This window comes from Microplitis demolitor, chromosome 7, assembly GCF_026212275.2.
Source record: "Microplitis demolitor isolate Queensland-Clemson2020A chromosome 7, iyMicDemo2.1a, whole genome shotgun sequence".
Lineage (NCBI taxonomy): Eukaryota > Metazoa > Arthropoda > Insecta > Hymenoptera > Braconidae > Microplitis > Microplitis demolitor.
The window spans coordinates 5,413,564-5,432,798 of NC_068551.1; the positions used below are offsets into that span (position 1 = coordinate 5,413,564).

The 19,235-nt window shown below is 28.5% G+C and overlaps 2 protein-coding genes across 3 annotated transcripts in view; one reads left to right on the plus strand and one right to left on the minus strand.

Annotated features, from left to right (window-relative positions):
• LOC103569561 (neurogenic locus Notch protein) overlaps nucleotides 1-19,235 on the plus strand; it is a 163,319-nt gene that overhangs the window by 41,682 nt on the left and 102,402 nt on the right. The gene's annotated exons all lie outside the window — the stretch shown is intronic.
• Nucleotides 2,115-3,880, minus strand: LOC128668277 (uncharacterized). Its single transcript, XM_053740983.1, has 2 exons — nucleotides 3,449-3,880; nucleotides 2,115-2,567 (listed from the first exon to the last, which is right to left on the minus strand). Exons 1-2 carry the CDS (start codon nucleotides 3,815-3,817, stop codon nucleotides 2,472-2,474), a joined length of 465 nt encoding a protein of 154 aa, XP_053596958.1. The 5' UTR covers nucleotides 3,818-3,880; the 3' UTR covers nucleotides 2,115-2,471.

Genomic DNA, 19,235 nt, shown 5'->3' on the forward strand with positions numbered 1-19,235 from the left:
CCTGTTTTATGGTGTTAGTAGCTGGACCTTTGAGAACCCACTGAAGACCTTAAAAGTTTACAAAAACTTACTCGTCCTTGTCTTATTTCGGGGAAGTCCAAAAAAGCCGTTTGAATTTATTATTATTTAACTTTTTATTCTCAGGATTTTTTTTCATTTTACTCATCTTTGGTAGCGCAGAGAGGGAATTTTATGACAAAATAAGTAAAGCTACTCATCGAGACTTGGTCGGAGGCTTTACTACTTACTGCTGATTCGAAACTTGGGATTTGTTCGGCTCCAAAAGAGGCCCTCATCGAGTTTACCCTAAAGCAAAACCCGTGGGCCTTTTGACGTGTTATTAAAGAGCCTCAAGGGTCTACCACACAAACTCTCTCTTTCGCTTGTTCATATTATATTACAGTAACTGGTTCAAACTTGTTTCTAGTTTAAAACCAATTCGTCATTCTGCCACATTTAATATATATTACATCTGTGCAAAAACAATTTTTAAACCATGCAATTTTTTTATTTCAATACTTTTTACACATATCTTACTTCCCCTCTACCAAATCGTATCAAATAATATTATTTTATTTTTTTTTAATGGTACAAATCTTTCGATTATTGTCTCGATCTTTTCGCAATCTCTTATATTTTCTATTTATTTTATCATTATTCCTCAGTCGATATATGATGATGCTTTCCGATTCTGCGGTCACGAGCCGATTCCGAAACCATTATCGCGATTAGGCCTCCGTGAGTCCGCTTTGCCATCTCCCATATGCTCTGTGCCCGAGCAACGATTATGGTAATGATACGTTCCAGTGAGAGAGAAGATATCGAAAAATTTCTTTCGATGATACCGATACAACGATACGCCACATCCCTACATATATATACATATATTTTTCTTATTCTTTTTTTTACATCTATACTCAATCCTCAAGTCCTAAACGAATTCCAGAACTCGATCATTGAATTTTTACTTTAATTTGTGATATTAGTGATTTTTTGTTCAATTGTCTGATCTAAATTATTATTATTATGTTCATGGTGGCCACATTTCTGGAAAACCTGAAAAACTTCAAAATGTCAGGGAATTATAAATATATTGGAAAAATCAGGGAAAAGTCAGGGAATTTCTTGACAAAGCTGGAAAAATTTTTACTTTCTTTTTTTTTTTTTTGACTGAAAAAATCCGATAAATTTTTTTTTCTGTCAAAACTTTTGAAAAAGTGGCGCGGTGCGAATGCGATTATAATACGATTTTGAAAAAAAATTAGAAATAGATTCCAATAGCGAAAAAATGGAGCAGTTAGAATTAAAAAAGCTGTTAGAAAAAAAAAGTTTTAGTAGAAATCAATCGTCAGGATCTTCAAACTATTAACATGCATATTGACAAGTTAAAAAACCAAAAACATTAAAAGTATACATAAGTATTGAACTAATAAGTTTCACTATATTTATTATTCGCGTACTTGATTAATATTTTATTAACATTCTATAAAACGTTCTTATTTATGAAATTTATTCTAGTGAAAATGAAAAATTTATTTATATTTTATTATAGAGTAATCTATATAAAAACATAGATTTAAAATAAAGAATAAAAAATTATTCATTTAATAAATGAAAGAAATCTATGAACATTGACAAATAATAAAATAAAGTTTCATTTAGCGACAATGATTGATTATTTATTGAACTGACTTATGCCATTTTATTTTAAATTAAATAAATATTTACAATGATTTAATATTACTACATATGGTCAGGGAATTTTTAAATTATTTTACTGAAACACCGGGAAAAGTCAGGGAATTTCGGTTTCAAAAATCTGTGGTCACCATGTATGTTAAATTTCATAATTTGCATATTTAGTGATTAAAAAAAATTAAATAGTGTAGGGACAAAATAAAAAAATTTTTAACGTCCTACAAAGGAAATTGTGAGTTTCTTATTATTATTCATGAATAAAAAAAAAATAAAATTAAGTTAAAAGAGTCTGTGTAATATCTTAGTTGGTAATTGGTCCCCCCGCATACTCATCGCTATTCATAGGTGTATATCTTGAGCGAAGATAAAAAGCGAATAAGGATAAGGATAAAAGGATGCTAAAAAAAATAAATGAGTTGAATAATATATCTTATATATATTTCGCTGAAGCTATTTCGCGAGTTATAACGACGTCATTAGTAAAATATAATTATCATATGTTAGGTTAGAGAATCGATGTATGTAAATATTTTGATTTTTATTAACGCTTATAAGCTCAAGCCTAAAATGTAATCAGTTCAATTAAGTTTCAATAGACGCACAAATCAGTGGGCGTGGCTCAACAGACTTTTAATCGTATTTTTCAACTTATATATAGTATATGGAAAAAGACTAATTAATTAATAAAGTTGGTTCTACAAAAATTTGATCAAGTCCCAATAGTTCAGGGGAACTTTTTTCTTGGCATCAGCCACAGCTTGGAGAATGGTCTGTTATAAAATTTTTTGTACACAAGTTCCGACAGCAAACGACAAAATTATTGGTACGCATGTGGTTCCAGGGCAACACTGATCATTAATGATGAAACACTGAAAAAAAAAAAAAAATAATAATAATAATACAGCAACGCATAAAATAACAAATTAAGCGATTACAATTAATTAAAATTTTCTCAATTTATTTCATATTGTTGGCTTAAAAATAGTCATGTTTAAGTCCATGTTTAGCCGGTCAAATAAATCAAATTAGTTTGATCAATCCCAATTAGGGGCTTGAAATTAAATTACGCGGAAACAAAATTCTTACGACTAGGATATGATTTTGTGATATTCACGATACTGGTTCAGCTATTTAGAGATTAGTTCGGTTCGTTAAGTTAAAGATACCTATCGTGGTGACAGCAATAATAATATCGTGAATATGGCATTAGAATATATTGCCAATATATAGATATCCAGATTGCTATTAAAGTTATACGTATCGTTCCCTTCTCGAAACCCGGTTATAGTGATATGTTAGATGTTTAATCGCAATAATTTTTTTTAATAATTAATACACTCTTAATATTAAAATGTCTCATTTCGAGTAGTTTCAATCATTCAAACTCTGTTTTGATAGAAGTTATTATAAAAAAAAAAAAAATTTAATTTCGTGAAAACATGATTTAGATTTCATGTAATTTCAGTTTCTATTCTTATCTGAAATCGTCTTTTTATCCCTTACCACACCATATACTATCACATACTGAAAAAAAAAAAATATATGTGCTGCGATCTATTTTCAATTATTTCAAATGAGGTGTCTTTTACTCAAATATTCGTCGTCATTGAAACAATGGCGACTTTGGTGAGACAACTAAATCTATTTCGTAGCACATTTTTTTTCTCAGTTTATGATTAATGTAATATATATTTATCTTTTGATGTCATTGTACTAATCATAATTAGGTCGATAATTAACAGATACTTACAAGCATTTTATTGACCAAACAATTTTTAGGTGTGCTGGAGGAATCTTCTAAATTTTTAAGATTATCAGAATTCGTCGTTGATTCGTATGATTTTGTTGTCGCTTCCACTGCTTTCGTTGTCGATTCCTTTGGTTTTTTTGTCGTTTCCATTGTTTCTGTTGTCGTTTCCATGGTTTCTGTTGTCGTTTCCATTTTTTCTGTTGTCGTCTCTACTGATTTTGTTGTAGATTCAGCTAATTCATTAAGCATATTTGTAATTCTCTCCCGTTGCTCTTTAATTCTTAATTTATAGTATGGATCTTCAAAATTTTGACCCATAACACAACTGAGTAATGCAGAAAAAGCAAAAATTAATAAAATTTTAGACATATTTATTTTATTTTTTATTAACACCAAATAATAAAATAGTAATGGGTCTATTGCTTATCAACTAAATTCATTATGAAAAACATCTACTTATATAAGCTGTGAAATAAGTGGGGAACATTAAGATTTTGTCTACGAAATTCCACGTCATTATTTTTTTTTATTTCAAGTTAATAATTGATTCGAATATTTACGATAAGAATTGTTTTCTGCGTCAATTGTAGTTATCTTATTTTAAAAATCATCTATTCTAGTGTATGAGATATTGAAGTCTTTAACTAGAAACAAACTGATAAGAGAAATTAATTTTTTTAATTGTATTTTATGACGCAGGGCCAATTAAAAATTATGTCAAATTGGTTTTTAATAATAGTATATTAACGCATTTAATAGAAAGTGCTTTTGACAACGAGTGTGATTGGTTAATGAACCGTTAGGCAAGTGTTGCCAGCACACGAGAGTCGAAAGCCCTTCCTACTTAATACGTTACAATAGTTTTTGCATCGAACGGTAAGAAAGAATGTCTTTTATTGGTAAAAACGGACACTACATTAAATTTAATTTTTTAATTAACCTAAAATAATATTCAATTGTATTAATCTCAAATTAATTCCTATATTATTTTGATCAAAAAATTATTAAATAATAATAGTAATAATTAAATATGATTTCATATTGATTTTTATAATAATTTAAAATTATTTTTATTGTTTTCAATATATTGATACTCAGCAAAAATAACTAGTTTCGAGTCGAGGTTCATATAATGAATTGTACATTATAATTAAATACAGTAAGATAATTTTCTATAGTCTGTGACTTTCCGTTCTTCTAACTTGAAACTGCTGTTCATTAGATTTGCTCTCAGATCGTTTAGTGACTGATAAATAGTACATGTATATATATGTAAAAAGTGTAGATTTGTTATATTTTTCACGAACAATGTTGACATTCTTCACGATAATTCTTTGTAATGTCATTTTTAACCAATCAAAGACGTGCTTTCTTACCCTGAGTTGCGAAAAATTTTTTACGTGCATGGAAAAAATTTTTATATGAATATTGTCATGTCATTTATTCTAAAAATTATTGGAAATCGAGCAATCTCAGGCTATTACGACTTTTTACTTTTTACTTATGAAATTTTACTCTTCTAATGAGTAAAAATTAATCTGATAAATTTTTACTCACACTTACCCCTAGCGGCTGTTCAAATAAACACTGTCTAATTCAATTTTTACTCGTAGGTTATGAAAAAAAGTTTATTATGCATTCTATAAAAATTATATTGAATTAAAATAAAAATGACAATTAATAAGTTTAAATTTCTATAAAAAAATCTAAAATCATCTAATTGCATTAGAATATTACTTAAAATAAATATTTTGAAAAAGGAAAAAAATTTACTCGTATTGTGTTGAAACGAAGACACAAATTTTTTTTTAAATTTCAAAAGTGCAGAGTAATTTTCATAAAAAAATTATTTCCGTGTAGATTTCTTCAAAGTCTAGCTATAACATTCGACCTTGTTAATACTTTATCTTATCATAATTAGTCGAGTAGGTTCCAGAAATACAATTTGTTCGAAAAGTACTGAAAAATATAAAAAACCATAAACAATATACATACTCCGAATATTTTTATTAGTTGTGTAAATTAATGATAATGATAATTACATTAACTGTTATTTATTGCACGGTAATTTAATATAGAAACGCTTATCAGCAGAATCATGGGTCACGCCCAAGGAATTGGCACGGCAACAAATCGGCATCTGTATAGAGAAAACATTTAAGTAAAACGGCCACCGCGATATATCAGTATAGAAGTATTATATCTACATATATATACAACTAATGTAATGCAATGTAACATGAGAGACTCTAGCGTGTCACTTCTCGCATGGTTGCCCGTTAAAATCGCGTTCGCTTTATTTTACTTATTTTAATTTCATTTATTTCGTTATTTCTCACTCACTTACTCTTTAAACTCTTAATAGTTAAGTTCGTTACTCTATCGTATGCAATAAGACGTATGTGCATATACTCAGAACCGTTATCACATTGAGAGAAAATAGGCGAGAAAGAGAATAATAAAAGAGACAGGAGGTCGGGGCGAGGCTTTTGCTCAGGTGAAAGCTTGAGAAACTCCCGTAACTTACTCTAATGCGATTAATATAAGTTAACTGAGGGTGGTCACTATACAAATTTATTATATATTTTAACGATTATACAACGTCATTCATTCTCATTAATATATACAACAATAGATTTAAAAATCCATAAGATTTATTCGGGTCAAATTAAATGAAATAATCTTATCAGCTTTATTATTATTAACTTTATTTGTACATTATAAAAATAATGTAATAAATAACTTAATATATTCCGAGGGTTTAAAATAATCTTTTATGATTTACGGAATTAAAATAATGACTTGCACAGTTACATCTTAGATTAACTGACGCTTCGGTTGATTATCAAGTCGTTAAGGATCGTCGCATTGAAATTATATTGTGGGGAAAAGAAGCTTATGTATGTATATATATATATATATATATATATATATATATATATATATATATATATATATATATATATATATATATATATATATTTATATTTATATATAATGAAGGGTATGGTACCTGTAGTAACACTGGCCGATGACCTGGACACCTAGCAAGCACATACAGACATCTCGGAAAATAAGCGGGACAGGGTTTTTGTTCTTCTTCTCCATCCGGTGCACCCGCAATGCTCTTTAATTTCATTTTCTTCGTCAAACGTGACTAAAGAAGTAAACCCGGTACTGTTTGAGTACAGAGAGATCGAGGACACACGTCCTGTACTTAAACTCTTGAGATTCCGCTTTTGATGGCTGTTCTTATTCGATCTCCGGTATTGTGCTCCCTGTATATAAGTGCACTGTCCATATTTGTTCAGACTACTCTACATTGTCCATCACACTGTTCAAATGTCTCGATACTCTTTGAGATACATAAATATCTGAACATATGGAATATCAAGTACACTCAGAAAATTAAATAGTAGAAGATACCATCTAGTTATGGTAAAAATTTCTACCATCAATCAGATCGCAGTAAATATTATCTAGATTGTAATATTCATCACATGTATGATAATTGTTACAATCCTGTACACGGAGAAAAAAAATAAGTAATTTTTACTGAATTTGAAAAAAAAATTACAATCTGAGAATCTTGAAACGTTAAAAAAAATCTAAACTTGTACAAAACTCAAAGTAAAAATTACAACATATTATTTAGAATAATAATTTCTGTTGATTATAAAAATTACTGCATTGAAAATAAAATTTACTAGTGACAAATAAAAATCATAATGTAACAATAACTTTGACTATTGTACTTAGTAAATATTAGTTAACGCGCTTTATGAAAGATGTATTCTGCCGAGTAATTTTTACAATCCAGATAGTAATTTTGTCTCCCGGGAGCAATTTGTCTTACCGATATTTTAAAATGTACAGTAATCTACGTAGAATTACATTGAAGATGTAATATTTATCAACTACGAAACAAAAATTGCGACTGATGTACTAACTTTTAATAATCCTGAAAACAATTTATACTTTTTGTAAAATTGAACTATTTTTATATGAATGAGTAAATATTTATTTTTTCCAAGCGAAAATTTAACGAAGCTGTATTGTAATTATTATGATAAATGAAAATTACAATCTAGATAGTAATAATTGAAATAAAAAAATAATTTTCTACAAATCATTGTATTTTTTTTATGGATTGTAATTTTTTATTTGAAATAGAAAATTTTTCGGAGTGATTGTAATTATTACTTAATTTTGACCTGCATTTTTCTCAGTATGTTAACTATAGTTAATTGTTATTATTATTCTAAATAGTTACATTTATAATCCAGTAACAGTTACCATCAGAAATTATAATTGTTACCATCCTGATAGTAACTGTTACGAAATTTATTGCAAAAGTTATCCAATAATTTCAGAACACTGTTTTTGCATTGAAAAATATTCTAATCTAGATGATTGGAGATAAAAATTTAGCATAATAAACACAATTACTTAATTCTCTGAGTGTATGCTAACCTTAAACTTAAATAAATTTTGAAATCATGAGTTTCATTTTAATTTTCGATTTATATTTAAAATTCAACAATAATAATGATAATTATTATTATTATTTATTGTAACATTGTAACGAGCACCCTAATTGGAAAATAAGAAGTTTGTATTACTTGGTACGTCCAAGAATTAATTGAGGCCGTGTGTGCATGATTGTCCAGACTAACGGAGTATCACGGTTGACCGACTATTAATTGGACTTACATGCTCTGACCTCCAAGGAACCACTTGAAGAAACTCTTTCAACACTCCCACCCTTGTTCAAACCGTTTAATTTTATTTTCCTTATTTCTTTTTTTATTTTAATTTTAATTTTTTTTTTTTTTTTTTTTTTTTTTTTGTTATATTTATTTTATTCCCCGGTATAAAATATACCAGAGGTCACTGATCCGATTTCCAAGAGTCTCGACTATTCATGAGCTTCAGCATCAACCAGTATACCACATACATATACATACCAACACATATGTATATATATATGTACATACATACATACCGCCAAACATATCTATATAGATATATAATGCATTGCAGGGAAAAATAAAATTAAATTGTGCAGTAGTCTCATATCTCCCACCACGAGTTTTCCCACGCGTGTCTGCTCAACTCCCTTACATTGCCGATCTTTTTCCTCTGGTTCCAGCGTCCTGCCGTCTGCTAAAGTACACTCTAATCCGGTTTCTCAATGAGCTTTTTAAGTGTATTAAACATATTTCATTATACCATTAAATAAAATGTTTATTTTATAATTTTTTAGTAGATTTCATAGAAATTTAACAACTGTATTTGTCTTCATGACAGAATTTTCAAAAAATTTCGCTACATCTGGACTCAGCTCGACGGGCTGAGTCAGGAAATACATATGGTTCAAAAGTTTATACATGTATGTATTTATATATATATTTATACGATAGAGCGCGGCTTGTCACGACGATAGCGTCCACAATTCCTAACTGATCTCAATGAAACTCAGCACACATTTTCTGTAGACGATTTTTGAGATCAAGTTCGAAGATGAACAAAATCGGTCAATTAGTTTACAAGTTATGGCATTTCAAAATTTAAAAAATCTCAAAAATTCATATTTTTACTGACTCTTTCTACAATAACTTTTGAATGTGACAACTTATCGAATTTATTTAAAATGCATCTTAAAGCTCTTTGAATAAGCTTTAATGTTCATGCATATATATATGCCTACACTAAAGAAATTACTTATCTTACTACTCATTAAATGAAAATTTGCTTTGCATTAGTTTTTGATGATGTTCAAAAAAACGTTTTTTAGCTTCCCCAATACCTCCGATTTTGGCTATACACTTTTTACATATATATCTATTCATACATATAGACATCATGAAATCTACTTCCATTTCAGCTGCCGAATGGCCTTTTTATTCTAAATTTCATTTAAAAAATTTTTTTTTAGGTAATTGAGGTTGTCAACAATAATAATAATAGAAGTAATGAAAAAAATTGATTAATAAAAAAGTAATACATCAAAGGAGAGACCAATTACGATGCCAATTTGATCAGAAGTTATTCCTGTTTCACTTTAAATTAATCGTCATTCCAAGGAGTGTCGTCTTCTCGTCTCTTATTCTTTCTCTTTGACACAGCAGGCAACATTACATTGTCTTTAGACTATATATATACATATATATATGTACATGTGTGTATAGGTTATTTACTTGAATTGTAGGTATAGCAGTACATGAAGTTGATCCACCTTGAGTTGATGATCAAGTCAAGTTGTTGTCGTTGGATATGCTGCTCTGGTGATGGCACGTTTGTTTGAATCCAAGTGCCAGCACGAACCTAGAGCTTCTTGTCGCGCTTTCCCGGTACCTTCTTTACTCAGCCTACATAAGGCTACTTTACCAGCCTCAACGTCTCTCGGGATTCCACTTTTTTACTCTTTAAATACATATATACCCGCGAGAAACATAAACGATCACCAAGACTCGATGCGTTCATTTTTATTTTATCTTTTTTTTTATCAACATTATTTTTCAATCATCCATTATATCCCGTTTCGATTTATCATTTCCGTTTATTCTATTTCATCTGATAATTTTTTTTTACCCCCACACTCAATCATTATTTTAATATAATTATTTTTTAAATTCGTATAACTTACAAACTTACAGTTTTAGGTAAAAATTTATTCAATACTTTTTTTTAGCAAATTTAATTCTCTACAAAAAAGTCCTTATACATTTTTTTCGTATTTCTAATATTTTAGCAAAAATTTACATTTAAATGTGACAACAAAAATACGTCAATTGATAAACTTCCTTGTTGATAAACTTTAAATTAAATTTCTGGCTAAAGTATTAAAGATACAATAAAAATGCACAGGAACAATTTTGTAGCCAATTAAATTTCCCACAAAAAAGGTAAGAAAGACCATAAGCGTAAATTTAATAGTTTTCAAGTTATAAGCGTCCAAAAAGTGGCTCGTAATCAGTTGATTTTTTTTTCTTTTTAATCCAAAGCAATTCAAAGACGGAAGTTTAATTAGCAACTGTCGTGTGAATTTTTAAATTTAGTTTTAGCATAGGTGATGTCGGATGCCAAGTCAAATGATTTTATGCCACGATCACGAAGAGCCGATGGCTCGTGTTATTTGGCATACAGTATATAGTAATGCCCGTATATAAAAGAGTAAGAGTGAGAAGGAATTAAATATAGAAAGAGTTGAAGATACAAATAGAAATTAAATAGTGGGGATGAACATCTCAGGTACACGACGAGTATCGCCCTTAGGGTTCCATAGCTTCTGTAGCTGCCAATGTATAAGGATTTTATTCGTATATAATACTCCTATGTACTCTTTCAACTCAACTCTACTTGACTTGTTCGAGGCCGGGGAGGTCTTTCGTGTACGTGATTGAACGTACCTATACGATTTACATCGCAATCGGCCCTCGTAATCACCAGCCTCCTCGGACTAGTCACTAGTCTTGTTCTGTAGTAACCCTTTACATACATCCACTATCTCTTTATATATATATATAAATGAAATGCATGTATACACTTATACATAATCAAGACCGGACATACACGCATCCAGCTCGTACAAGATCGTTAGTAACGCCGGCGAAAAGTATCCTATCGTCAATTTAGCACCTTCACTTTTAACCTCATGCCGTTCATTTTGTTTTATTATTTTGAATCTAACACAAGCTTGTGTGATTTATTAGTTAATTTAATTATTGCGTTACAACTTTTATTTATTTTTGTACTTGTATACTGTCACTTTTCATTTTTATTAACTCATTACAGACAAAATATGAGAACATATCTTAGTAAACGTTTATTTATTGTCTTTGGGCATAATATATTTTTCGTATACATTTTTTTTTTTTATAGTAAATTTTATTTGAAATTTGTAGTAAAGTTGGCGGGCACTAAAAAATGGCGCTAAAAAATTAATAATTAGTCAAAAAAAAAAATTACTGTTTAAAAATTTTATTACATTAATTTTTAAGCGCATGGTGAAAATTTGAATACTGACTAAATTTCCTCATGGCTGAAAAATTTTTTTTTAAATTTTCAGTACGATTTGATAATTTGAATTTTGCACACGAGATATTTTTAATAAAAAAAAGGCCATTCGGCAGCTGAAGTGGAAGTAGATTTCATGACATCTATATGTATGAATAGATATGTATGTAAAAAGTGTATAGCCAAAATCGGAGGTATTGGGAAAGCTAAAAAACGTTTTTTTTAACATCATCAAAAACTAATGCAAAGCAAAATTTCATTTAATGAGTAGTAAGATAAGTAATTTCTTTAGTGTAGGCATATATATATGCATGAACATTAAAGCTTATTCAAAGAGCTTTAAGATGCATTTTAAATAAATTCGATAAGTTGTCACATTCAAAAGTTATTGTAGAAAGAGTCAGTAAAAATATGAATTTTTGAGATTTTTTAAATTTTGAAATGCCATAATTTGTAAACTAATTGACCGATTTTGTTCATCTTCGAACTTGATCTCGAAAATCGTCTACAGAAAATGTGTGCTGAGTTTCATTGAGATCAGTTAGGAATTGTGGACGCTATCGTCGTGACAAGCCGCGCTCTATCGTATAAATATATATATAAATACATACATGTATAAACTTTTGAACCATATGTATTTCCTGACTCAGCCCGTCGAGCTGAGTCAAGATGTAGCGAAATTTTTTGAAAATTCCGTCATGAATTCAAATGCATAGTTAGATTTCTATGAAATCTACCAAAAATTAATCTTCATTTTCACTTTAGATAAATCGATTACTTTAGCTTGAGACACTCAAAAATTTTTTATATTGACTAATTCTCAATATTTAAAAAATATTTTTCCGTAAAAATATTTTTCATTTTGAGCTAATCCTTAAATTATTTTTTTTATCAAATAAATAATTTTTTAACTCACATGAAAAGAAGAGTGGCTTAATTTTTTTGGCATTTTAAATGCGGCAAATGTTAAAAATTATTCAAGTATTGTAATATTATAAAAAAAAAAAAAATAAATATGAATATATATATAAACTGAAAGACTATTTCTTATGTGTGATGTAATGAGCCTTTTAGTCACTGAACCGGGACTCATTAATTTTCGTACGTCTTGGGAGTTTTTAAGCGTGGGACGTAAATATACTCAATAATGATATTTTTTTTTATTTTTTTCTTATATTTTTTCTTCACTTATAATCCACACAAATGCACATTTAGATGTACTAGTAACTTTCACATAAACAATTTTTTAATTTTGTTTTTTTAAGGGTTTACTCGAATAGAAAAGATTTTCAATTCGTAGTTAATAGCTCAGTAATCGTCAGGTATGTATATATCTAAGGACCACAAGAACAGTTGCCCATTAACAACGATTTCTGCCGCATGCCCTGGATTCCGGGTCTCTGGAATCCAAACTAAAGGCTGTGGCTGTTGGTTACTCCCGAGAGTTAATTTCTTGGTGGTCGTTAACCCCTTGCTAATATATATATACATATATATATATATATATACTATGTTATTTGTATAAATTCATTTGATTTTATTAAAATTTTAAATTCCTTTCAATGTTTAGATTTATGAGAGAAAATCTTGAGTGGAAAAAATTTCTGTTTGTCATTTTTGCATCCTCTTATCTTTTAAAAAATATATGAATATACAAACTTTAAATATTATATCGCTAATAGAATTCGCGAGGCTTTATTTACCAACTACTTAGCAAGTTTTGTTTGCTAATTTATTTTTCTTCCATTAACGTTTTATTTTTATTTTCTTAAATAAATTTTCAATTTCATTTTTCAAAAAACAATTTCTAGAGGCGTTAAATTGTTTTAAAATTTATACCAAATTACATTTTAAAACAACTTAACAACAAATTATTTTTAATTTATCTGTCTGTACTCTATATATATTTCTGATAAATTAATTTTTTTTCTGAACATAAAAAAAAAAAATGTGCCATGATGTCGATTTATTATTACAACAGTAAGAGTTAAGACTCGTTGACACGACACTCGTGAGGTCAAACAGAAATATTCGATTGTTATTAGTTCTTGGCGTCGATCTTTTATACCACCCACGCATCTAATGAGTCAATAGATATAAATTCAATAATATACACCGTAAAAAAAATAAAAATAATTTGAGTAATAAATTCCTCGGTTTATTTTTTGTTTTCATTAATTCATCACTGACATGAAATCATAAATAACAGCACAGTATATTCAATAACTATATATATACATTAGGGTGGTCGTTAAAAATTAAATTTTCTCAGACGCCCCATAAAAATCTTCTTTTTAGTGAAAAAGTACATGGAAAATTTGGTTTTTTTCTTTTTAAGTAAAAGAACACGTGCCTCAAGATCAAAATTCATTTTTCGATACAATCGCGGTTTTTTTTAAATATCTCATGAAATATCCAGATTAAAGAAAGAAATCATAGAAACAATTTTGTAGAAAATTAAATTCTTGACAAAAAAGGTCACATTCATTTTTTTTATAAAATGTGTTTTTATGAAGATATTTTAAAAAAACTTTTTTAGATCTTATCAATTGAGCATTTTAAGGATCACGAATGTTAAAGATAAAAAAAACATTTTTTTCAAATATCTTCGTAAATACACATTTTATAAAAAAAATGAATATGACCTTTTTTGTCAAGAATTCAATTTCCTACAAAATTGTTCCTGTGACTTTTTCCTTTAATCTGCATATTTCAGAAGATATTTAAAAAAAACCGCGACTGTATCGAAAAATGAACTTTGATCTTGAGGCACGTGTTCTTTTACTTAAAAAGAAAAAAACCAAATTCTCCATGTATTTTTTCACTAAAAAGAAGTTTTTTATGGGAGGCCTGAGAAAATTTAATTTTTAACGACCACCCTAATGTATATATAATATAACACTTATGACTGAGACTTTTATTTATAATTTAAAAAATTTTCTCACGAATCTCTTTATTTATTTTTCCTAAATGCTAAAAATATAAATGCATTTACAGTAAAAATCACTTGATAATAATTATACATATTTTAATTATTTGTTAAATTTATTAAGACACATGACAACTAATAATAAAGTCATTTGTATTTATTTTTATCTCGAGTGTCTATAAATCAGTGACACTAATGTAAGCCATAAGTGAACTTTGTAGCACCAAAGGAAGGGAGAAATTGGGAATTCTTGTCTTTGTTACATATATTAAGTAGTTTGAGTAATATGTATACATATATATACATATATATGTATATAAAAATAAACTCATTGGAACCTGTTGCTTAAGTACTTTTAGTGTACGTATTTAAAGCCATACCAAGATCATGCGCACTCCAGATGGCCAAGACCTGTTGCGTACACACTCACCCACTATCACATGTTGTCTTCTCTGGCGTTTCTGCTTAAACTTTTTTTTTATCAACAAATAAAAAGTTATTAAAAAAATGCTATTCCGGGAGTACTTATTCGACGAAGAGATAAAGGGTACAAAAAAAGTAACAAGTTACGAGGGATAAATAGACGTAAAAAATTTTTTTTTCTTTTTTTTCAACAAACGTGTTGAGGACACATGGCGCTTTAAGGGAATGTATTTAATGTCGTTGATGTCAACTATAGTCTGTCTGCAACCAGTTGTTTTTTGCTTTATTACTTATTATTTTTAAATAATTTTTTAAACCTTTTTTCAAAGGCGGGAAAAAAATGATTAAAGTAATTTTAAAATTTCATTTTTATTCTCAATATGAAAAAGAAATATTTTAACCCGAATTGTTTTCTTTAGCTTCACTTACTTATTATTACTACTATTATTATTATCATTATTGTTGTTTTTTTTATGGACCGTCGATTGAAGATAATAATGCGCGGGTAAAGTATGATGATAAAAAGTAAAGATGGTGGTTGCGATCGAAATCGAGTGTCGAAGTGTAATAAGGAAGGAGATAAAGACCGATGAGCTTTATACACATACACATATGGGTGTAGACACATGTGTACTATAGTAATGTATATAAACTTGGTCGGCAGTTCTTGTTTAAAGATGCCCACACGTGGCTGACAGACGTGCGAAACTTGAGTCTCATACGAATCTCTCGTTGGCCTAATTGGCGGCTTGATGCTGCTGATGCTGATGCTTATGCTCTTGGTTATGTTGCTGCAGACTTGCAGCCTCGCGACCCGAATTGCCGATGATTTTTCGATAATTAACCCCACCATTCTCGGCACAGTCGATGCATCGATCGATTCCATCCTGTCTTAAGACCATCCGACATTCCTTACCGTCGTTCTACTTTCGTCCACTTTTATTTTTTATTATTTTATTTTTATTATTTTTACTGAAGATCCATCGATCCAATTCCTTCACAAGGTTAATTATTAATTATTTTAGATTATAAAATATAATACATGATAAGAAATTAATTGCCTTTATTAGTTTTTACGTAAAAGCTCTAAAAACAAATTCATGAATCGGGCATCTAAAAGTTTGTTTTTTAAATCATTTTTATTACCTACCTTATCAATCTATATAAATATTATTCTATTATTCATAGTAGAGGAAACCAGGCCATGATAGGTCGCCCCAAAAATTTGAAAAAAATAAATGAGACTGCAGTATGATATTGAAGTTAGTTAACGACTAATAACTTTTGGATTTTTTTTTGAAATTACAAATTATAAAAAAAAACATTTCTAAAAAATTGCACTTATAGTTTTTTAAATTTTCTAAATGTGCATATTATTAGTTTTTTTTTTTTTCTTCAAATTTAATTGTTGGATCTAATTTAATGTAAATCTAATTTCAGGATAGCGACTGAATTTAGCCGACATCTAATATAATTTTTAGATTTTATTTTGAACGATAAATTATAAAAAAAAAATATTTAAAAAAATTGCACTTGTAGTTCTTTAAATTTTCTAAATGTGCATATTTTTATTTATTTTTTTTTTTAATTGGTTTGTTAAAAAAAAAAATCAAAAAATTATTAATTGTCTGCTAGCTTCAGGATCATAAAAATAGAAAATTTTTTTTGTAGAAAATTATTTTTAAAAAAACTTAAAATCTACAAAAACTAATCATTCATTTATTGTACGTCCCCTTATGCCTCAGTTTCCCTTAAACAAAATGTTAGAAAGGGTTCTCATGGTAAAAAGTTTATATCTGTCTTTCGTCATCGCCAGGCGTGTCTAGTTTATGTACGTTATCGTATTTATGTGCGGGTATAGATGTTTAAATTATATGGTATATTATTAAATATAATCCTGTACATAATATATGTATTGTATGCATATATACATACATAAATATATATGTATACTATAGCGTAGGGTACAATATGGATAAAATGAAAGATGCAAACGTAATCGTTGAGACGTTGGGACCTCCTTAAGTGTCTCAAGAGTGAAAGAAAGACTTGAAGGCGAAGGTCTGGTTAGCAAAAAAAAACCTGTCTCGTCTTCTGGAAATGCTTTCACAAAACCTGGGTAGGCTTCTTCAGAGCTTCGTATAGATATAAAAAATTTAAGTATAAGTTGGGTTTTAAATTTTTATTGTGTGTCGCAATTTGTTATGCCCAAAAATTCACTTTTTTACAAAACGATTTATATTTATATCGCATGTGTATATCGAGCAGTAATTTAAATTTTATTATCTTGTAAAAAGAAATAGGTTGATCTTTTTGTTTACAACGCTCAAGTTATTTATTTATTTAGTTTTCAAAAAAATTGAAAGTATACTTAAAGATGTTGTCTAATAACAAATTAATAAAAATTTTCGGCTGAATCGTTAAAGTAATCCGATACTTTTGCACAGTTTTTTATTACACATACACATACATATATATATATATATATATATATAATTCAGTATTAGTAATAAAATGTATATACAGGCGTTTTTCTTCACTCCTTCTCTTGTAGTATACATAAAACCATGGACCACAAGCATCATGGAATGAACACTCAGCCATCATACAACACAACACAACACATATCATTCAGTCTCCCTCTCAACTCGTGATCCGGATCTGCTTGAGATCTGTTATGTTCTGTGTTGTATGTATAGCATGTATGGTCCTCTGGTATCGTACTCAGTTCTCTTGTGTACACCAACCCGCAGTCACACAATCCACGTGGGAAGAGTCTCTCCTCTCTAAAACCATTTGATGATCCTTCTACGTTCTCTGCAACACAACACATCCTAAACTTTAACGTCAGCTCCTTTACCAGATACCTCTTCATGTCTTCTCATATTTTTTTTTATCCGAATTATCAAGTATTTTTATCAATAAAAAAAAAATCCATTATCTTTATCTAGAGAAATTTTAAATTAAATTCTCATTGATAATTATTTTTATTTTTAATTTAGAATCATTTTATTTTTATTAGTAGTAATTACTAATTACTTTTAATTTCAAATTTAAAATTTAAAAAGTTTGAGATAAAAATTGACAATTGGATTCTTGTTGATTTGTCTTTAGTTTATTTTATTCTCAAGACCAAGTTAAGTAAAGGGGCTACTGTCATCCTCATCTCTGTCCTCTGCTATACACATATATCTATATGAAAATGTATTTATATATATATATATGGCATAAAAGAGTTAAAAGGAGAGTCTCATCGAGACGAGAGAAGCCATCCAAGTCCATTAACATTCGGCACGGCAAATTACAAGCCAACGAAGGCTAATGGAGCCCGCCCGTTTAAATAAAGAAAGACAATAAAGAAATGTTTTGTGATAAAATAAAGATACGAAAAATTTAAAAAGTGGGTGGTAGGTAGTACCACTACATCAACTCCCATCATCACAAAATACACGACAAATTTTTTCTTTAAAAAATAATCAATTTCTTTTTTTTACTCATTTTAAACGCAATTATTTATAATAATATTCAATTATTCTTTTTTTTTTTTATAGAATAATTAAAATATTAATTTGTAATGAATATTGTTTTCAATAAAATAGTAAAATCATAGGAAGGACAGTAATTCAAAAATTATAATTTATTTTTGACCATTAATTGGACGTTTCATCCCTTTATTGGGACTTCTTCAGCAACTAAAACAAGTAATTATAAATTTATAAAGTTATATAAATAAACAATCGATGTTACAATCCCATGGTACACTATAACCAATCACATCTTATCTTTATCATATGAATTCTATCGTCTACTAGATATTTTTGAGACACGTCATCTTGTTTAATTATATAAAAATTAGTATTATTAATATTTTAATTACGATAAGTAAATAACAATTTAATGAAATAAAGACAAACTCCAATTCATGTGACACTCAATACATATACTCTCAACTAGTACATAATAATCAAAGTATAATATATCAACAGTGATATTTGTAAATTAGTTTTCTTTATTCTGTCCACCCGAGTCAAAAAACAAATTTTAGTTCAAACTTCAATAGCCTCAACTCCTTTGATGTTTTATTTGCCGCCCAGAAAGTAACTCTAGTACTCAAAATCCTCAATGAGAACTATGAGCTCTAAATGCGAATAATTTATCGATCTTAAATTATCACTAAGATCTCAAAATCCTCAACGAGTGAAAAGTTATAATTTTGAACTTTTAAAAATTTTAGATAGAAAAATTGTATGCAGAAAAAAAATGAATTACTTTTTAATTAAAAAGCGTTGAAACTGAAACAGTACAACAATTTTGAGACTCATACCATTTTATTTCGACATTTAAGTATGCTGTTATAATAATTTAACAGCAATAGTACGTTCATAAAAAAAGAGGGGGTAATTTTATTTGCGAATA

What these genes read in the sequence shown, in the direction of transcription:
- LOC128668277 (XM_053740983.1), bottom strand. Translation starts at nt 3,817, where the DNA reads ATGTCTAAAATTTTATTAATTTTTGCTTTTTCTGCATTACTCAGTTGT. An exon ending in GTTTGGTCAATAAAATGCTT is followed by an intron (nt 2,568 to 3,448) that starts GTAAGTATCTGT and finishes TTTTTTTTTCAG; the next exon opens with TGTTTCATCATTAATGATCA.